The following is a 21,509-nucleotide window of genomic DNA, read 5'->3' on the forward strand; positions in this document are numbered from 1 at the left end:
CGTTCCTCCATTGAGTCAAAAAAACTTCTGATTCCAGGAGGACCATGAGCTGTTGCTATCGATAAGGTGTCTGATTCATCATTTTCACCTCGAATAGAAGTAGAGGGACTTTTGTCAGAGGTTGCTTGTTGTGAGCTCTGAGGGAACTTTATGCACTCGGCCAGATGAATCTGCATCTTTGTTGCATTCTTCACATATGATTTGGCACAGTATTTGCAAATGTACACAGCTTTTCCTTCTACATTAGCTGCAGTGAAATGTCTCCACACATCCACCCCGTGGCATTTTCCTGTAAAGATTAAGAAAAAAAACAAGTAAAAAAATATAATTCCATGTACAGATAAATAGTTAAGTAGTTAGATTAAACAACTCCTTTGTAAAAGAAATGGTTTAAAATGAAACATGTTTGGAAACCGGTGAATTAACACTCCTCAGTTAGCAGGCTCAAACAAACTAAAACCCACATGGTAGCAAAAACTAACTAGCCGAAATTGTTAACAAGGTAGAAATGATTTAAACACACTTTGCTGTAGGCTACTATTTACTAGTTAACAAAAAATGTCATAAAATATATTCACCCCACCCAGTATTGTAATCAAAACTTACCAGAAAGCATGTAGTCCTTGGCTCAGACAGTGTAGTAGTGTGGGCTCAATAGCATCTCATTAGTGTGCAAGATCTTGAGAATCAGCTGTGCACTGCAGAGTACACTGCACATGTGATGGAAGAATACACTGCATGCAGAGGGTTGCAATTCCATTGAATTGGGGATAGTTTAACCAAAATATGCCACAAGACCTAGAATTGCCTTATGTGTATCCCACAAAAAAAGGATCACTGTTATAAGCTAACTTTTTTAATTGAATTTAAGCAAAATTCCTCAAATTCCAGGGCTTAACTTTCCATGGAAAATTTCCCGGAAGGTTTCCGACCCTCTGCAACCCTAGTGGTAATGCATACTTTTTTGCATACATTTTGTAGAGTTTTTTTCCTATAGGCTATTACAACAATTCATATACATTTGGTAATTTAATTAGAATTAAGTACCTTAAAAAGTTATAAATCTTTGAATTTGACTTGCCAATGTCTGTATGAACCATGTATAGGCTACTAGCAAATCAAATCACCTGCTATTTAAATTATGCACGCATCATTCGCTTTCCTGTCAGATCTTGAACTGGGCCCGTTTTTTTTCTTCATTTGGGCCAGTAGCTTTCAGTTGCCACTGGCCTGTACCTGAATGTCGAGCTCTGTGAATAAGAACCTCTGGACAAAATTACTAGAACTGTGTAATACCAAACTTTGAGGGACCAAAGAGTTATCTGATCAAAAATCTAATTTGCGATGGCATGGTAGTCTGCAGTGGACTACTGTACACTTCCTGAGCTTGAGATGGTCGTAGGAAGGATTTCTCCCTGATGATGAATAATTTGTGGCAAATGTGTCACTGGGTGGATAAAGCATCTGGGCCAATTACCTTGGATAGAAACATAAAGAGAAGTCACAGTAAACTCCCAAACACTCCCTTTGGATGACCACAAACATTTTTGCCAGATCTTAGTGCAAGAATTGCACATCCCTCCCTGGAGGCCGTACAACCATGGCGCTTGCATACTGACCTTTTTTCGGTAAGGCACTACATCAAGAGAACGCCCCAGCGTGGATTAGTTACGGTCAACAAAATTATTGTAATGTCTTTTTTTATTACAATGCTGGTGTCATCTGCCCTTCATAGAAGACACTTAAGAACTCTGCTCTAAGGGATTGGAGTCATCGTCACACCTGCAATTCACAGGAAGGAGAGTGTTTTGACTGTCAGCTTGGCTGTTGGTGATAGACTTGTTTTGGGACCTAACACCGCTCCCTCTGAAAGTGCCAAATTGCATTTTCAGGAGGGTAGAAAAGCAGCGATGATGGCGCTGAAGCTAGCCAGTTGTCGACAATGTGTCTTTGATGAATTATTTATTGGTCATGGGGAATTTCTAATATGATTCAAATCTATTCTCCAATTTTGAAGAGGAGAAGCAATTTGGAGATAGAATTTAAGATTTAAAAAATAATTTCCTGAAAAATGGCAATAGTTTCTATAGTAGTTTTATTATGGTTTAGATGTCAGCACTATGCATATGTTTCAAGTTGAATCATATATTTAGAGTTGCTTGATTACAAGCCTAATGCTTTGGAATAAACAGTGTTCAAACACCTGAGGGTGTCTCATGATTCTGGCACCTGGCTATTTATAGAGAGAGTAATTGCCTTTGTGACAGTATGGTAAATAGAGGATGAATCCAAAGCGATTATCTGGCTATAACTCCCAGCATGTAGCTCAGCCTTCCCTTGCCTTTTCAGACAGGCAGTTCTTCAGCAACATTCACTTCATTATCTGTGCACTGTCATTAATTATTCTGTAATAATTTCACCAATTTGACAGCATCCCATTGTGTGATCGATGGCGGTTCCTCCTGACCTGTTGATGTGCTGGCTCTATCTGAATCCAGTGACTGAACACAGGGAGTAAAAATCCTCTGGTGCTTCCTCCCCTGGGGATCATGCGACCACAGATAGCCAAACAGGAAATCACCCAAGCACTGCTCAGACAGCCGATTTAAGAGAATTTCTGAGATTATCCCGCAGACACAGAATAAACATAGCATAATAATGTCTTAGTAACTCAAACAGCCTGCTATTGACAAGGGGAAATATCTCTTCCAGACTTAATGTTGACATATCTCATGACAGACAAAAGTGCAAGAAAGAGAAATAATGTTTCCATTAAACTACATTGAGGCCTACAGTACCAGTCAAGTTTGGACACACCTACTAATTCAAGGGTTTTTCTTTATTTTTACTATTTTCTACATTGTAGAATAATAGTGAAGACATAAAAACTATGAAATAACACATATGGAATCATGTAGGAACCAAAAAAAAAGTGTTAAACAAATCTAAATGTATTTGAGATTCTTCAAAGTAGCCACCCTTTACCTTCATGACAGCTTTACACACTCTTGGCACACAATGTAGAAAATAGTAAAAATAAAGAAAAACCCTTGAAAAAGTAGGTGTGTCCAAACTATTGACTGGTACTGTATATATATATATATATATTCATGGTGGGGTTTGGCCAGTACTTTCAGCTTATACAGCCAGGCTCTAGGTCTATTTTTTATCAGTGCTTCTTCCACATGATAGTCTTATTGACATTTGAAGAATGTACCTGCTTGCCATTCCTGGAGAGCACAGTAAGCATGTCATTTTCAACTTTCCCCTCAGCATCTGCCACTGCTTACCAAGAGGAGATGTTTTTTTTAAAGCATGATAGCGCCGACTTCAATAACCTTTCAAGCTCTTTGTGTGAAGTTCATGTGGATTTGTATCTCATGAAAGACCATTCCATTTTTTATCCAGCTTTTATGTGTAACTCCTTCAGCTAACACAACTGTTATGCTTCCTTTCTTAGTCAACTCCCCTTTCATTTTCTTTAAGCCCAATTTATCTGCAGGGGTTTCTTCTATCTCTTAACAAAACAGGTCAATCAAATCTAATTGTATTTGTCACATGCTTGCTTCGTAAACAACAGGTGTAGAATAACAGTGAAATGATTACTTACAGGCCCTCCCCAACACTAAAGTGAGACATTTAAAAAAAAACAATTTTTGAAAGAGAATAATACGAGGAATAAATACACAATGAGTAACAATAACTTGGCTATATACACAGGTACCAGTACCGAGTCGATGTGCAGGGGTACAAGGTAATTGAAGTAGATATGTACATATAGGTAGGGATAAAGTGACTAGGCAACAGGATAGATAATAAACAGTAGCAGCAGCGTGTGTGATGAGTCAAAATAGTTAGTGCAAAGGGGGGGGTCCATGCAGATTGTACAGGTAGCTATTTGGTTAACTATTTAGTAGTCTTACGGCTTGGCGCTAGAAGCTGTTCAGGGTCCTGTTGGTTCCAGATTTGGTGAAGTTGTACCACTTGCCTTGCAGGAGCAAGAGATCAGTCTATGACTTGGGTGGCTGGAGTATTTGATCATTTTTAGGGCCTTCATCTGACACCCCCTGGTATAGAGGTCCTGAATGGCAGGGAGTTCGGACCCAGTGATGTACTGGGCTGTATGCACTACCCTCTGTAGCGCCTTGCGGTAGGATGCCAAGCAGTTGCCATAACAAGCGGTGATGCAGCCAGTCAAGATACTCTCAATGGTGCAGCTGTTGAACTTTTTGAGGATCTTAGGTCCCATGACTAATCTTTTCAGCCTCCTGAGGGGGAAAGAGGCATTGTCGTGCCTTCTTCACGACTGTGTTGGTGTGTGTGGACCATGTTAATTCCTTAGGGATGTGGACACCGAGGAACTTGAAGCCCTCGACCTGCTCCACTACAGTCCTGTTGATGTGGAGCATGCTCGGCCCGCCGTTTCCTGTAGTCCACGATCAGCTGTTTTGTCTTGCTGACGTTGTTGTTGAGTGGGAGGGGTATTGTAATTCACTGTACATTAGAATGTTTTTCCCCCCTCCATATGCTTTTGATTCAGAATGCCATATGTGTTAACATACGGCGTCTGAGGTTTGGGAGGGACGCCACAGATATTTCTGGTCACCCATGCATTCACACCAAACACCTCCACCCACTCCTGCTCAGCTGTTTCAGGCCATTCCACTGTAGGAGGTATGTGCTGCGCTGCCTTTATCCCACGCATGGACCTTTGTAGGGCGGTTATCGTCTTGTTGTTGTCCATGGATTAGCTTCAACTTGAGTGTAACTTCTAAATGCTGAAATGAATCTGCATGTTTCGTGCACATCACATAATTCAAAATGACATTTCAGATTGTCAAAACCTAACCCCAGAATAGGTCAACTGTAAACAGCTTTACATGCAAACTAGAAATGTAGGCTAAAGCTGCAAGCCTTATTACAGGAAAATGGATACCGTGCTAGTTTAAATGGACAGTGGGTCTACCATTCTCTCACAACTGCTTTGTCTGTTAGGAATAACTCTTTAAACAAACGAGCGCTGAGTGGGCAGCAACTCCTCTCAGAGTGTGCTATTCCCTTTTTCCCTGCCATTTACTGTCTTTCCACTAAAATATCAACCTGGATGTGACTCGCCAGGAAGGGTCCAGCATGCCATTTAGGGAGTGCTCCAAACATTTGCTCACAAGCTGTGGGTGGGAAGGGAAGCATCTGATAACAAGCACCTCCTGGGGGAAGCACTAGCAGCACTTTCCCTGGGGCTCACTAACTCCTGCCTACCCCAGTAATGCCACACATTTCAGACAATGAAGAAAGCACCTGTCGTCTGGCACTTGTTTAAATGGATGCTTGTAGTTCTTAAAGGCGTCAGCATGCTTCAGTTCGGGTGGTGCCTAGCCGGGCTCGGCTAGCAGAACCGAACGAGTGTGCTCGCATACTCCTTAAAAGACCTTTGCTTGAAAAAGAAAAAAAGCAGCAATCGTACTGTTTGTCCATTTTGAGACACCGTAGCCAGTATACGTTTTCAAAATAGCCAGAATTAATCTAAGATAAAATTAATGACAGATTTCTTGAGTTAACGGTTTTGACGAGATCTAAGGGCTCCCGAGTGGCGCAGTGGTCTAAGAAACTGCATCTCACTGCAGTATCTGGTTCGAATCCAGGCTGCATCACATCCGGCCGTGATTGGGAGTCCCATAGGGCGGCGAACAATTTGCCCAGCGTCGTCCGGGTTTGGCCGGGGTAGGGCTTCATTGTAAATAAGAATTTGTTCCTAACTGACTTGCCTAGCTAAATAAAAAAATTGTAGTGCAATTTTGCATCTGACTAGGATGTCTGGTGCAGTATTTCTCTAGTGAAAAAAATGTGCATAAGGACGAGTCGTCTCTCGTTGAATGACAACAGGCACTTCATTGAAGAATCCCTACTTTTGAGCATTCACCGGCGAGGGGGGACGTAGACTTCGGCTACCGTCTTTGGTTTTACTTCGGCTACCGTCTTCGATTTGCCCCGAGAAAAAATGCTGTGTGCCTGAACCTCCGAAAAACCCTTGCCGAAGTCCAAAACATCACAAAATGTCATCATAATATATGCACGAACTGTTCCGAACTGTTTTGGCTGGAAAGCACGCGGACGCCTTAAGTCAAAGAAGACAGACGTCTTATCCTTCATTGTGTGTGTGTTTCTGTGTGTGTTTGTCCGTGTGTGCGTTTTCTTTTCTTTACATACAGTATCTCCTCAAATAAGGGACTTCTCTTCTCACCCAAAGAGGCATGAGGCTTAAGCAGACTTACTGTGAGCTGCCATAGAGCAAAAAAAGAACTAGACCAGAGTCAATCATTTCAGTTGGCCAAGCCTCCACGAGTAGCCTAATAAATGTCCCACTTATTTGCTAAAAGGTCATTTATCAAGTCTGAAATGACATTTGCCAGAACCATGCTTTTAAGAAATACATGGTAGATTGTAATGCATGTTTCTTTCACATTTATTCAGACTGGAAACACTTTGAGCATTGTTCAGCTCGCACATATCTTGGCACTTCTAAGTATTGGCAGGAGTTCTCAGGCAAAATGCGGTCCTGACTGCTTACACCTTTCTTAGGAAAATGTATGTAAAACAACAGCGAAATGTCAGCCTGCTCTCTAAGATCTGTGATGGATAAATACACAATAGCTACATTTCTCATAACTATTCAAAATAAATATAAACTGTGACATGAGTTCAAAACAGTTCTTTGACAATGAACAAACAAGCCAATGACGAGTTAGCCTAAAACCAACAAAAGAATATGCATAGCAAGAGATCTAATTAATTTGAGATTCAAGCAACAAAAATAAATTAAAAAGTGTTTAAATGTACAAAGCTGATTAAAGTTATTTTCCTCAGAAATGTTTAATTATGTTTTTCTTTCAGAACTATAGTTGTGGTCAACAGTATTTCCAACAACAATCAGGGTTAACCAGCTCTTACTATATAGCCTACAGACAATAACAACTGGATAAGCTGTAAAATAATACACCACTTAAAGCACACTAAATCAGATTGTCAGTAGGCCTAAATCCAGAGCAACAGAGAAAGACACCAGCAACATATTTGGAAGCAGGCTTCTTGCTATTCCTAATTAAATCCACACAGAATTAAGCCAATCCACACACTTGGATGATCAGAGGAGCTGAAGGCACACTGAGGTCTGTGGCCCCCCTTTTCTGGTGTGTGTCTGTCGTCATGAAGGGTTCAACCAGGCTTAAAGTACACCAGGAAAACAGTTAAGCCAAGCCCTTGCTCAAAGCAAATGAGCACCACCAGTCCATCACATGTGGTGCTGTTTAATAAGATCCTGCTATGATCTAGTCTTATTTATTGTGTATGCGAGTAGCCTTAACTTAGTTATTATTAACTTTAGTGATTATCCTTCTCATTACAATACACACAAGATCAATTTGACATAGGCTATACTATAACACCTGCTACAAGCTATTAGGAACCATTTGGGAACAATTCTAAATGTTTTGGTTACATTTTTCTTATTCTGAGTTCTATTTTGTTTCATTATGCATAGGCCTATCAATGACAACAGTTGTGAAAGTTGATACAAACGTAATTCTAAAATGTCAACATAATGATTAAACGTTCTTTCCGAGGAGGATCTGACCATGCATTGTCTAAACAAGAGGGAGCACTTTTCCGCGAACAAATTGCATCATACCCTTTCAGAAACATAGCCCAATCAAAACATGAAAAAACGCCACAATTTGGTAAGGTGCAGAGACAAATCGCTTGATCTGAGATGGCTAATAAAAAGTGACATATCAACGTTTTAGAACCGATCTTCAATGAGTTCTCAACGCTTGCAAAGCGCGCCGCATGCTGCTTTCAGGCAGGCTCCTCCCGCGGACTGTCTTTATTCCAGAATGGAAAAAAACGTTCTCGCATCACTGAAGATTGCCAGTCTAACAACCACAACCTTTATCAACCACAATTCAAACACGTAAAAAAAAACGTTTGAGCAAACGTATGTTACTATCAAATACGTATTTATTCAACACAATAACACAGTTAGAGTTGAATTGATTGTTGACAACTTTTGAAAGTAAGGAGACGGACAAAAGGGACTCGACTCATCCCCTCGAAACAACACGCCTCTCAAATAATGTATACATTTTATATCTTCTTGCTATTTCATAATGTAAAATTTGTAGCAAATCAACATGCGCTGTCGATAACTAACTGTATGTAGAGCAGTTTGCGGGGGTTTCTATCTCTGAAGAGTTCGAGAAGCTAGACATGCCTCCAAATGCCATACAGATAACGGTGCACTGTCGGGCTCGCGACGGATCAAACATTCCAACGAGCCAACAAGGCTTGAGCCTCGTGCGTTACCAAACAATTTCTTACTTCTGGTCTTCGATTGCTTACTTTATAACTTAATATATTCCCTCCACGAATAACAAGATAGCTGGTTGACTATAGCTAGTTTGCTGAGTTTAGTTAGGTCAGGAAGAATCACTTAGGTTATATCCTAACGCAGATCACATTGTAGCTCGAAAATATCAAAGTAGCTAATTCTGAATAACAAGAGCGAACGTCACGTCCAGAATGTATCTGAGCTAGGGAATTCAAGCGTGGTCCTCATGCATTTACTTACAGTGAGTTGAGAGCAGGACCAGAATGCAAGCCAGACGTGTTAACGCCATCTTGGAGTCGATGCAATGTTCAGTTTGGCCGTACATGCGCAAAGTTAGGAGCTTTTCAGTGGATGGAGAGAGGAGGACTGGCCGGGGAGAGAGAGGCGGAGGGGTGAATCAGGTTTCGGGGAATCAGGTTTCCATGGCTACCAAAAGCATCACTCACACAGTCAAGAATTTATGGTTGACAATACGTGGGAGGACCATACGTTTTACAACGCTGGAAGCTGTGATTGAGGACTACTGTATTAGGCTACCCATTCTACCCATTATATTATATCAGACAAACTCTGCTGTGAGATTATGATACAAATTACAAATTGATGATTTAAGAAAAATGATTATCAGATATCCAAACAAATCCCATTCTTAAAAATCAAAAATAAACAATAGGCATCCTTCTTAAAACAAATGACTGAGAGATGTTTTGTTGACTATTCCTGGTGTGTTGAGTAAACACGGGATTAATGTGCATTGTTTGGAGGCTCTTTTTACTGGCCTAATCCTGTCAGTGGTAACTGCGCTTAAGTAGAACACCACAGCTGTGTCATCAAGCAGATCAAGATTGAAAGAATCTGCTACTTATCCCAGTTACTCTCAATTGAGGTTGCATGAAATCGTTATTGCTTTTAGATAGCTAAAGCCAACCATTGGAATAGTGTCTCCTAGAAAGTATTTGACTGGATGTGTGTGGATTGCGCGAATGTGTGTGCATGTGTATGTGCGTGCGTGCTTCTGTGTGTGTGTGTGTTGGTGTGTGGACTAGGAAACATTGTCTGGATTGTGGTGTAAACACCTTAAGTATGATTTTTATCCACACTCATTTATGTGCCTCGAATATATTGCTTGCAATTTTATTGCGACAATATCAGATTAAATGTGTATTGCTTTGATGAACTGGAGGGTATAAAAACTATTCATTGCATTACACTTTTCGGGTTGTCAGGGTGTCTTCTCCCTAATGAGTTTGTATGGTTTTTAAATATCAGACCATGTAAGTTCTAGGTAGTAATACAGAAAATGGAACAATACTGGTAATTTTACTAGTAGTTTAATGTGTTCTATGTTGTCAAGGTCCACGCAGTGAATAACGCTCAAATGTAAAACACATTCCCATTATGCACCTAATGCACCAGGCTTTTTGATGTACAGTGTAGGAAAGTAACCCTTAAACCCCCCTACCCCATACACGCACAAACAATATGTAACAGCTTCTTTTGTTTCCATTGTGTCTCTTATCTTTTGAATAATAGAGGTGCCTTGACTCATTTAGAGACTTCCTGAATTCTCAGGTTTACTTTCAGCACTTAAGACAACAACATTCTTCGTTGCCATCCACTTTAAGTCCAAGCTTTTGGCTCTGAGTCCATATTGTATTCACGGTCATCATTCTTATCCCTGGATTCCTCTTTCAGGGCATGTTTTAAGCAGAATGGACGTGTCAGACGGAAACGTTGACTTGCATGGTCCCTCCCTAAATATACCGATTTATTTTATTTTTATATACTCGTGGCTGTTGCTCCAAGTCACTTATGTGGCAGTCAGCAAGGTCAGGGGGAAATGAGGCGGCTATCTAAGACGTTCACAATGAATGTCCTCCCATGAAGGTTTAGACACTTTCTATTTATACTGAACAAGAATATAAACACAACATGCAACAATTTCAAAGATTTTACTGATTCACAGTTCTTAAAAAGAAATCAGTCAATTTAAATAAATTCATTTGGCCCTAATCTATGGATTTCACATGACTGGGAATACAGATATGCATCAGTTGGTCACAGATACCTTAAAGAAAATGGGCCTCACAATGGGCCTCAGGATCTTGTCACAGTATCTCTGTGCATTCAAATTGCCATTGATAAAATGCAATTGTGTTTGTTGTCCGTAGCTTATGCCTGCCCATACCATAACCCCACCGCCACCATGGGGCACCCTGTTCACAACGTTGACATCAGCAAACCACTCGCCCAGATGACGCCATACACGTGGTCTGCGGTTGTGAGGCCAGTTGGATGTTGTCACGTTCTGACCATAGTTCTTGTGTGTTTTACTTGTTTTAGTGTTGGTCAGGACGTGAGCTGGGTGGGCATTCTATGTTGTGTGTCTAGTTTGTCCATTTCTATGTATGCCTGATATGGTTCTCAATCAGAGGCAGGTGTTTGTCATTGTCTCTGATTGGGAACCATATTTAGGTGGCTTGTTTTGTGTTGGGGTTTGTGGGTGGTTGTTTTCTGTCTTTGTGTTCTGCACCAGATAGGACTGTTTTCGGTTTTCACATTTATTGTTTTGTTGCTTGTAGTGTTCACGTTATTATCTTTATTAAACATGTTGAACACTAGCCGCACTGCGTTTTGGTCCTCTCCTTCATCCCAGGAAGAAAACCGTTACAGATGTACTGCCAAATTCTCCAAAACAACGTTGGGGGTGGCTTATGATAGAGACATTAACATTCAATTCTCTGGCAACAGTGGATATTACTGCAGTCAGCATGCCAATTGCACGCTCCCTCAAAACTTGAGACATCTGTGGTATTTTGTTGTGTGACAAAACTGCACATTTTAGAGTGGCTTTTTATTGTCCCCAGCACAAGGTGCACCTGTGTAATAATGATCATGCTGTTTAATCAGCTTCTTGATATGCCACACTTGTTCACGTGGATGGATTATCTTGGCAAAGGAGGAAAGCTCATTAACAGGGATGTAAACCAATTTGTGAGAAATAAGCTTTTTGTGCCTATGGAGATTTTCTGGGATCTTTTATTTCAGCTCATAAAACACGGGACCAACACTTTACATGTTGCGTTTATATTTTTTTCAGTGTACTTTGTTTATATACTGAGTATACAAAACATTTAGAACACCTGCTCTTTCCATGACATAGACTGACCAGGTGAACCCAGGTGAAAGCTATGATCCCTTATTGCTGTCACTTGTTAAATCCAGTTCAATCAGTGCAGATGAAGGGGAGGAGACGGGTTAAAGAAGGATTTTCAAGCCTTGAGACATGGATTGCGTATGTGGGCCATTCAGAGGGTGAATGGGAAAGACAAAATATTGAAGTGCCTTTGAACGAGGTATTGTGGAAGGTGCCAGGCCCACCGGTTTGTGTCAAGAACTGCAACGCTGTAGGGTTTTTCATGCTCAACAGTTTCCCGTGTTTTTCAAGAATGGTCCACCACCCAAAGGACATCCAGCCAATTTAACACAACTTTGGAAAGCATTGGAGTCAACATGGACCAGCATTCCTGTGGAACGCTTTCGACACCTTGTAGAGTCAATGCCCTGACGAATCGAGGCTGTTCTGAGGGCAAAATGGGCTGGGTGCAACTCAAAATTAGGAAGGTGTTCCTAATGTTTGGTATACTCAGTGTATCTTCTCTATTGATGTTGAAATGTGTAATGCGTCAGGTTAGATTTGACTACTCAGCGTTGTTACAACCATCATCAGGGATTGTTACATGGATCTATGCATTTCCAACTGCATCTAAGTAATAATACTAGTAATACCCTGATTTAACTTTCATTGTTCATTTGTTTATTTTTCATGGAAGATTCTTTGTCCATAAAAGGAAGTGCGCAGAAAACAAACCCCTCTTCACATTATTTAAGATAATTTCAAAATTATATTTAAATTCTATCTGTAAATGTAAAAACATAAAAGCAATACGCACAGTAAAACGTTTTTGTACAAATTGAAAATGTATCTTGGTATGTAATACCTCTGTCTGTTAGGTTTATGTACTCTTGTTTGTATATTTCTGTTTTTGTATTTGTTGTGTTCATAATTTAAAAAAATAAAATATATATATGTTTTTTTTATTTTTTATAATAATATTAATACTAGTAATCAATAATATGGACATTAGCAGATGCCTATCAGATAGGACACATCACACACTCACCCACAGTTGAGAGGAGCACGAGGTCAGCTGCACTGCATGTTGTGGGGTTTAACACTCCATGGTACAATGCTAGGGGATTGTTGTTAGGATCTGAACCCCACAGCCCTCCAGTTGCCAGATCAATTCTCACTATGTTTTACTGCCCCCACAACCAACGCCATGCTCCAGCTAACAGCCATCGGAACCACAATTTTGGTTCAGTCCTCTGGTTATGGAGCTAAGTCAATATAACACTGACATCATGTCCAAGCCCACTTCCCCTTTAACAGAGACATTTAAAGATACAATTTTAAGTGCAAAATGATCTCATCAAATAAATCTTAAATCACATTTTCCAGTGTGCACTGCTGTTTTAATGTATCACAAGACCCTTAGTTTACATTTCCCTTTGACTCTGAGTGGCATTGGCTCACTTGCTGCTATGGTGACATTTCTCATGTTGTAAAACGCTGCAGACAGAAGACAAACTGCCTCCCTTGGTCTGTTTTACCCGGACGCTCTGGGTTCACCGAATCTGTCAGTGAAATTTTCTTTGGGTCCGGCGCTGCGACCTTGGCCCGTTAGCACTATAAACTGTGTGAATCTCAGGTGTCCTCTTTATGGCAGTGCAGTCACAAGTACCACCAGACAGTACGTGAGAAAAGCCTTCTGGTCCTCTGTCCCCACGGTCAAATAATCTATATGGCACTGTAGACTAAATCTCTTTTTAAGAGGGCCTCCACGGTATTCCACTATAGTGCAGTATTTGGATTCATGCCTTTGACACAAAGACATATAGGAGAGTATATCAGATTTAAGTGGATAGATGGGTGGGTAGGTAGCTACCCATCCAGGTAGATACTGTACATACTGTATGTCAGTGGTATTCAAACTTTTTCACCAGGCACCCATTTTTTCCACCAGAATTTCTGGGGACCCCCACCCCAAATCTAATGACACAACCAATTTTTGGATCAACAAACAACCTTCAATTCATTGCATTTTCATCTCTTATCAAAATGAAAAGGAATCAATAAATATATTTTCTGTCACGTTCCTGACCTTATTTTCCTTTGTTTAGCTGTGTTTAGTTAGTCAGGACGTGAGCTGGGTGGGCAGTCTATGTTGTTTGTTTCTATGTTTAGTTTCATTGTTAATTAGCCTTATATGGTTCTCAATCAGGGCCAGGTGTTTGACGTTTCCTCTGATTGAGAACCATATTAAGGTAGGCTGTTCACACCGTTTGTTTGTGGGTGATTGTTGCTGTGTCTGTGTTTGTTCGCCACACGGTACTGTTTCGTTCGTTCCTGTTCGTGCGTTCATGTTTTATGTTCTCAAGTTCAGGTCTGTTCACGTCGTTTTGTTGTTTTGTAGTTTATCAAGTGTTTTCCGTCTTCGTTTACATAATAAAAAAAGTATGTATTCAAACCACGCTGCATTTTGGTCCGATCCTTGCTCCTACTCAGACGAGGAGGAAGACGAGCGTTACATTTTCTCAATAAAATTTACTCAAAAACTTTTGTATATACTCAAAACATGTTCTTCATAAAAACATTTATTTTCCACCCATTTAAAAAAAAAAATGGCGACCCAACTGCAGTTCAACCGCAACCCAATTGCAGATCCCCCGAGGAGTCGTGACCTCGGCTTTGAATACCACTGCTGTAGGTGGATGGATAACATCTCTTGTATCATAGTTTGTAAAATCCCTCAAGGCACATGTCAAATGAGCAAATAATTATATACACTGAGTGTATAAAACATTAGGAACACCTTCCTAATATTGAGTTCCACGCCCTATTGCCCTCAGAACAGCCTCAATTCGTCCGGCATGGACTTTACAAGGTATCAAACGTGTTCCACAGGGATGCTGGCCCATGTTGACTCCAATGCTTCCCACAGTTGTGTCAAGTTGACTGGATGTCCTTTGAGTGGTGGACCATTCTTGATACACACGGGAAACTATTGAGTGTGAAAAACCCAGCAGGGTTGCAGTTCTTGACATACTCAAACCGGTGCTCCTGGCACCTACTACCATACCCCGTTCAAAGGCACTTAAATATTTTGTCCTGCCCATTCACCCTCTGAATGGCACACATACACAATCCATGTCTCAATTGTCTCAAGGCTTGAAAATCCTTCTTTAACCTGTCTCCTCCCCTTCATCTACACTGATTGAAGTGAATGTAACAGGTGACATCAATAAGGGATTATAGTTTTCACTTGGATTCACCTGGTCAGTCTGTCATGGAAAACGTGTGTGTTCCTAATGTTTTGTACACTCAGTGTACATAATCAATTCAACAGTTCCAGTGTAAAGGAGTTGGTTTGGTGAGTAACCTCGCCTGAGACTTAGCTCCCAGAGATGACACCTAGACTTAGTAATAGTCGTTTTCGAATAACAAATCCTCAAAGACAGTAGAAGAGGAAGGAGAAAGGAAAAGTATAATCAAATAAAAAGGGCCATATCTGTCCCCTCCAATGATATATATAAACCCTGTATTGCTATGTATTGGCCAATGAGAGGCTTTGAAGTCACCGGTCAGCCATATTGGCACTCCTCAGAAAAGCAGTCTTCCATAGGAATGAATGGAATTCTACAGTGTTTAATTTAAATGTATGTAATTTTGTCCTTGAAAAGTATGATATTTGTCCCCATGTGCAATTGCAAACCATAGTCTGGCTTTTTTATGGCGGTTTTGGAGCAGTGGCTTCATCCTTGCTGAGCGGACATTCAGGTTATGTCGATGTAGGACTCGTTTTACTGTGGATACAGATACTTTTGTACCCGTTTTCTCCAGCATCTTCACAAGGTCCTTTGCTGTTGTTCTGGGATTGATTTGCACTTTTCGCACCAAAGTACGTTCATCTCTAGGAGACAGAATGCGTCTCCTTCCTGAGCGGTAAGACGGCTGTGTGGTCCCATGGTGTTTAAGTATTTTCTTGTTGCAGTGGTGACAGTAACATTAGTAATTTAAAAAAATTATACTTTTAGGGAAATGTTTTATGTTTAGCTCAAATAATATAATTTAAAAGTATGCACTACGGTGTCTGTAATAGAACATTACAAAAACAAATGTAGACATTTCTAAATGCATTTCTATAGCTTCCAAAATATGTTTTACAACGGTGGGGGAGTGCCAAGATGGAGGTGCAGTGGCTTCAAAACAGTGGCCCCTGTAATTCATCTAGTGTATATATAAATCACTTGTCCCCTCGGTCTTGGGGTTCAGCAGCAAAGCCATTACATTACCCTGCTGATGTGCGAACGTTACAGGCTTTCGTCATTTGAAGCCTTTATCAGAGTCAAGGACGCTCAAAGGAGAAATCTGAAAACCGTCACAACACTCAGTACTCAGACGGATCTCCAGTCTCCACAAGGGGCTGGGGAAGCAGGCACGCAATCAGGGCCCAATGTGACACTTGATTGGCGAAGGGTGAAGAAAAGGGTATCAAGTCAGTCAATGTATTTATATCCCTGATGTTTCATGTGTTATATTTAGAATGTGATAGACAGGACAACTGAAAGCTTTTGTCATCCAAATTATCTTCAGGCATCTCGTATAGAACAAAAGGTAACACTTTACTTGACACCCAGTGTCATAACACGTTATGACACGGTCATAATCATGTCATAATATGTCATAACAACTGACATAACTTATCCTAACCTGTCATAATATGGTCATAACACTGTTATAACACATATCTTTACACCTGTTATAACATATATTGCGTTATTTTATGGCTGGTTATGACTCCTAAATAAGTGTCAAAACCCACGTTTAGTCAACAAACAAAAAAAATCCCCGCCAAGAACTTTCCTTTCGTTTGAAAGTTTGTTTCTTAATTAAATCATTAGTTGTTGTTGTAATGAATTCTTTACAGTAATTTTTTTCATCATATTTTAAATAACTTTTAGAAAATACACTTTACTGTCAAGAAGCATTATGACCATACTGTGTCACTTTACTTGGACTAACAAAATACACTTTTTGACACTGACAAGAAGCATTATGACCATCATAATCATAAACTCAGCAAAAAAAGAAACGTCCCTTTTTCAGGACCCTGTCTTTCAAAGATAATTCGTATAAAATCCAAATAACTTCACAGATCTTCATTGTAAAGGGTTTAAACACTGTTTCCCATGCTTGTTCAATGAACCATAAACAATTAATGAACATGCACCTGTGGAATGGTCGTTAAGACACTAACAGCTTACAGATGGTAGGCAATTTAGGTCACAGTTATGAAAACTTAGGAGACTAAAGAGGCCTTTCTACTGACTCTGAAAAACACCAGAAAAAAAGATGCCCAGGGTCCCTGCTCATCTGCGTGAACGTGCCTTAAGCATGCTGCAAGGAGGCATGAGGACTGCAGATGTGGTCAGGGCAATAAATTGCAATGTCCGTACTGTGAGACGCCCTAGACAGCGCTACAGGGAGACAGGACGGACAGCTGATCGTCCTTGCAGTAGCAAACCACGTGTAACAACACCTGCACAGGATCGGTACATCCGAACACCTGCGAGACACGTACAGGATGGCAACAACAACTGCCCGAGTTACACCAGGAACGCACAATCCCTCCATCAGTGCTCAGACTGTCCACAAAAGACTGAGAGAGGCTGGACTGAGGGCTTGTAGGCCTGCTGTAAGGCAGGTCCTCACCAGACATCACCGGCAACAACGTCGCCTATAGGCACAAACCCACCGTCGCTGGACCAGACAGGACTGGCAAAAAGTGCTCCTCACTTACAAGTCACGGTTTTGTCTCACCAGGGATTCGCGTTTATCGTCGAAGGAATGAGTGTTACATCGAGGCCTGTACTCTGGAGCGGGATCGATTTGGAGGTGGAGGGTCCGTCATGGTCTGGGGCGGTGTGTCACAGCATCATCAGACAGAGCTTGTTGTCATTGCAGGCAATCTCAACGCTGTGCGTTACAGGGAAGACATCCTCCTCCCTCATGTGGTACCCTTCCTGCAGGCTCATCCTGACATGACCCTCCAGCATGACAATGCGACCAGCCATACTGCTCATTCTGTGGGTGATTTCCTGCAAGACAGGAATGTCAGTGTTTTGCCATGGTCAGCGAAGAGCCCGGATCTCAATCCCATTGAGCACGTCTGGGACCTGTTGGATCGGAGGGTGAGGGCTAGGGTCATTCCCCCCAGAAATGTCCAGGAACTTGCAGGTGCCTTGGTGGAAGAGTGGGGTAACATCTCACAGCAAGAACTGGCAAATCTGGTGCAGTCCATGAGGAGGAGATGCACTGCAGTACTTAATGCAGCTGGTGGCCACACCAGATACTGACTGTTACTTTTGATTTTGACCCACCGTTGGTTCAGGGACACATTATTCCATTTCTGTTCGTCACATGTTTGTGGAACTTGTTTAGTTTTTGTCTCAGTTTTTTGAATCTTGTTATGTTAATACAAATATTTACACATGTTAAGTTTTCTGAAAATAAACGCAGTTGACAGTGAGAGGACGTTTCTTTTTTTGCTGAGTTTATAAGCCAGATAGGCCTATCACGTACATGACCTTATGTCAGTCTTCAGTCAAAAAGAGGGTGTCTTGTCCTCAGCCTGAAATCTGCTCCTGCATTCATCCCAGTCATCAGCCACAGAGCATTGGGGTAGGTGCATGTCTGACATTAATTTGTGCGGAACTATAATGATAGTTTCATATGGTCAATTTAAAACAAATATATAGATATCATAAACATACTGTTGACATGTTGGCTATGGTGTAATGGAGTGGTTTGCCTGTGTGGTAGGTTTTGTGGGTTTTGACACTCTTATGTAGGTGTCATAACCAGCCATAAAATAATGCAATATATGTCACAATAGTTCTAAATATATGTGTTGACAGTGCATTTATTACCATATTATGACAGGTTATGACAAGTTATGTCAGCTGTTATGACATGGTTATGACCTTGTCATAATGTATTATGACGCTGGGTGTCAAGTAAAGTGTTACCGAAAGAAAATAGTTGTGAAAAAACACTAGCGTCCAGAAAATGATATTTTTGATGAAATGGTCTGTAATATTTTCCTCCTTTCATGCTCGTTTACAATTTCCACTTGGAACCGGCTTAAGGGAGTAAAAGGATTGAGGAAAAAAATAGAAAGCGATTGAGAATCCAGATGAAATAAATGGGGAATTCTTTCCTAAGGGGATGCGATGTGTTGCAAGTAATCACTTATTATGCTCTGGCAATCTGTCACGGGCATATTGAGGATGCTACCATACAGTTATCATTACAGTTTAACTTGGAATGACCCTCAACTCCCAGGCACATAGTGCTTAATAGCACTGTAGATATTCTCCCTGCTATCACTAAATACTCACAGCAAACCCATATAGCACAAACCTTAGAGGAAACAAAGCACAAGTCGCTGCTAAAGTTTGACGAACAAAATTACTGTTAAGTGTTGAAGCCTTACACACATCAGAGTAGGAATTCACAAATGTCTTTTTTCTAATTTGTTTTATTTAGTTGCGCTGCTGAAGCTGTGCCTTGATTAACAGAGGAACCCTAAAGTTGTAATTGTGCAAATCGTGTATAAAACGGTGAGTAACTTTAACAAATGTATTTATTTATTCGTTTTATTTAACCTTTATTTAACCAGGTGAATACTTACAATAAATTAGTTCAGAACTATAGGAGAATACACATTCCACTTGACTTCCGACGCCGACATTGTTACCCCAGGTAATCTTAGGTTTTATTACATACAGTCGGGAGGAACTATTGGATATAAGAGCAACGTCAGCTCACCAACATTACGACCAGGAATACGACTTTCCCGAAGCGGATCCTCTGTTTGGCCTACCACCCAGGACAATGGATCGGATCCCAGCCGGCGACCCAAAACAACGACGCCGTAGAAGGGGCAGACGGAGCAGTCTTCTGGTCAGGCTCCGTAGACGGGCACATCGTGCACCGCTCCCGAGCATACTACTCGCCAATGTCCAGTCTCTTGACAACAAGAGGGGGTACCGATGTAAGAAATAACACATAAAAAACAAATATATTTTCCAAGGAACGCGAAGCGAGGCGGCCATCTCTTTTCGGCGCCGGAAGTAATCTTCCGGCGCCGAAAAGAGATGGCCGCCTCGCTTCGCGTTCCTTGGAAAATATATTTGTTTTTTATGTGTTATTTCTTACATCGGTACCCCAGGTAATCTTAGGTTTCATTACATACAGTCGGGAGGAACTACTGAATATACGATTAACGTCAACTCATCATCGTTCCTACCAGGAATATGACTTTCCCGAAACGGATCCAGTGTTTTGCCTTCCACCCAATACAATGGATCTGATCCCAGCCGGCGACCCTGTGCGACGCCGTAAAAGGGGCAAACGAGGCGGTCTCCTGGTCAGGCTTCGGAGACGGGCACATCGCGCTCCACTCCCTAGCATACTACTCGCCAATGTCCAGTCTCTTGACAATAAGGTTGATGAAATCCGAGCACGGGTAGCATTCCAGAGAGACATCAGGGATTGCAACGTGCTCTGCTTCACGGAAACATGGCTAACTCAAGGGACGCTAACGGAGTCGGTGCAGCCAGCTGGTTTCTTCATGCATCACGCCGACAGAAACAAACATCTTTCCGGTAAGAAGAGGGGCGGGGGGGTATGCCTTATGATTAACGAGAAGTGGTGTGATCATCATAACAACACACAGGAACTCAAGTCATTCTGTTCACCTGATCTAGAACTCCTCACAATCAAATGTCGACCGCATTATCTACCAAGGGAATTCTCTTCAATCATAATCACAGCCGTATATATTCCCCCCCAAGCAGACACATCGATGGCCCTGAACGAACTTTATCTGACTCTTTGTAAACTGGAAACCACACACCCTGAGGCTGCATTCATCGTAGCTGGGGATTTTAACAAGGCTAATCTAAAAACAAAACTCCCTAAATTCTATCAGCATATCGATTGTGCTACCAGGGCTGGAAAAACCCTAGATCATTGTTATACTAATTTCCGCGACGCATATAAGGCCCTCCCCCGCCCCCCTTTCGGAAAAGCTGACCACGACTCCATTTTGTTGATTCCAGCCTACAAACAGAAACTCAAACAACAAGCTCCCGCGCTCAGGTCTGTTCAACGCTGGTCCGACCAATCTGAATCCACGCTTCAAGACTGCTTCGATCACGCGGATTGGAATATGTTCCGCATCGCGTCCAACAACAATATTGACGAATATGCTGATTCGGTGAGCGAGTTCATTAGGAAGTGCATTGACGATGTCGTACCCACAGCAACGATAAAAACATTCCCAAACCAGAAACCGTGGATTGACGGCAGCATTCGCGTGAAACTGAAAGCGCGAACCACTGCTTTTAACCAGGGCAAGGTGACCGGAAGCATGACCGAATACAAACAGTGTAGCTATTCTCTCCGCAAGGCAATCAAACAGGCTAAGTCCCAGTACAGAGACAAAATCGAGTCGCAATTCAACAGCTCAGACACAAGAGGTATGTGGCAGGGTCTACAGTCAATCACGGATTACAAAAAGAAAACCAGCCCCGTCGCGGACCAGGATGTCTTGCTCCCAGACAGGCTAAACAACTTTTTTGCCCGCTTTGAGGACAATACAGTGCCACTGACACGGCCCCCTACCAAAACCTGCGGGCTCTCCTTCACTGCAGCCGAGGTGAGTAAAACATTTAAACGTGTTAACCCTCGCAAGGCTGCAGGCCCAGACGGCATTCCCAGCCGCGTCCTCAGAGCATGCGCAGACCAGCTGGCTGGTGTGTTTACGGACATATTCAATCAATCCTTATCCCAGTCTGCTGTTCCCACATGCTTCAAGAGGGCCACCATTGTTCCTGTTCCCAAGAAAGCTAAGGTAACTGAGCTAAACGACTACCGCCCCGTAGCACTCACTTCCGTCATCATGAAGTGCTTTGAGAGACTAGTCAAGGACCATAT

The 21,509-nt window shown here is 41.6% G+C and overlaps 1 protein-coding gene across 1 annotated transcript in view; it reads right to left on the reverse strand.

Moving 5' to 3' along the window:
* The window catches only part of LOC139530661 (junctional adhesion molecule 3B-like), a 52,283-nt gene extending 43,529 nt beyond the window's left edge, over positions 1-8,754 (reverse strand). Inside the window, exon 1 of the mRNA XM_071327253.1 lies at positions 8,624-8,754. Coding sequence (XP_071183354.1) covers positions 8,624-8,708 — 85 coding nt within the window. The 5' untranslated portion in view covers positions 8,709-8,754. The remainder of the gene's footprint in view (positions 1-8,623) is intronic.
* Between the last annotated feature and the right edge of the window lie 12,755 nt (positions 8,755-21,509).

This window comes from Salvelinus alpinus, chromosome 1 (assembly GCF_045679555.1).
Source record: "Salvelinus alpinus chromosome 1, SLU_Salpinus.1, whole genome shotgun sequence".
Classification (NCBI taxonomy): domain Eukaryota; kingdom Metazoa; phylum Chordata; class Actinopteri; order Salmoniformes; family Salmonidae; genus Salvelinus; species Salvelinus alpinus.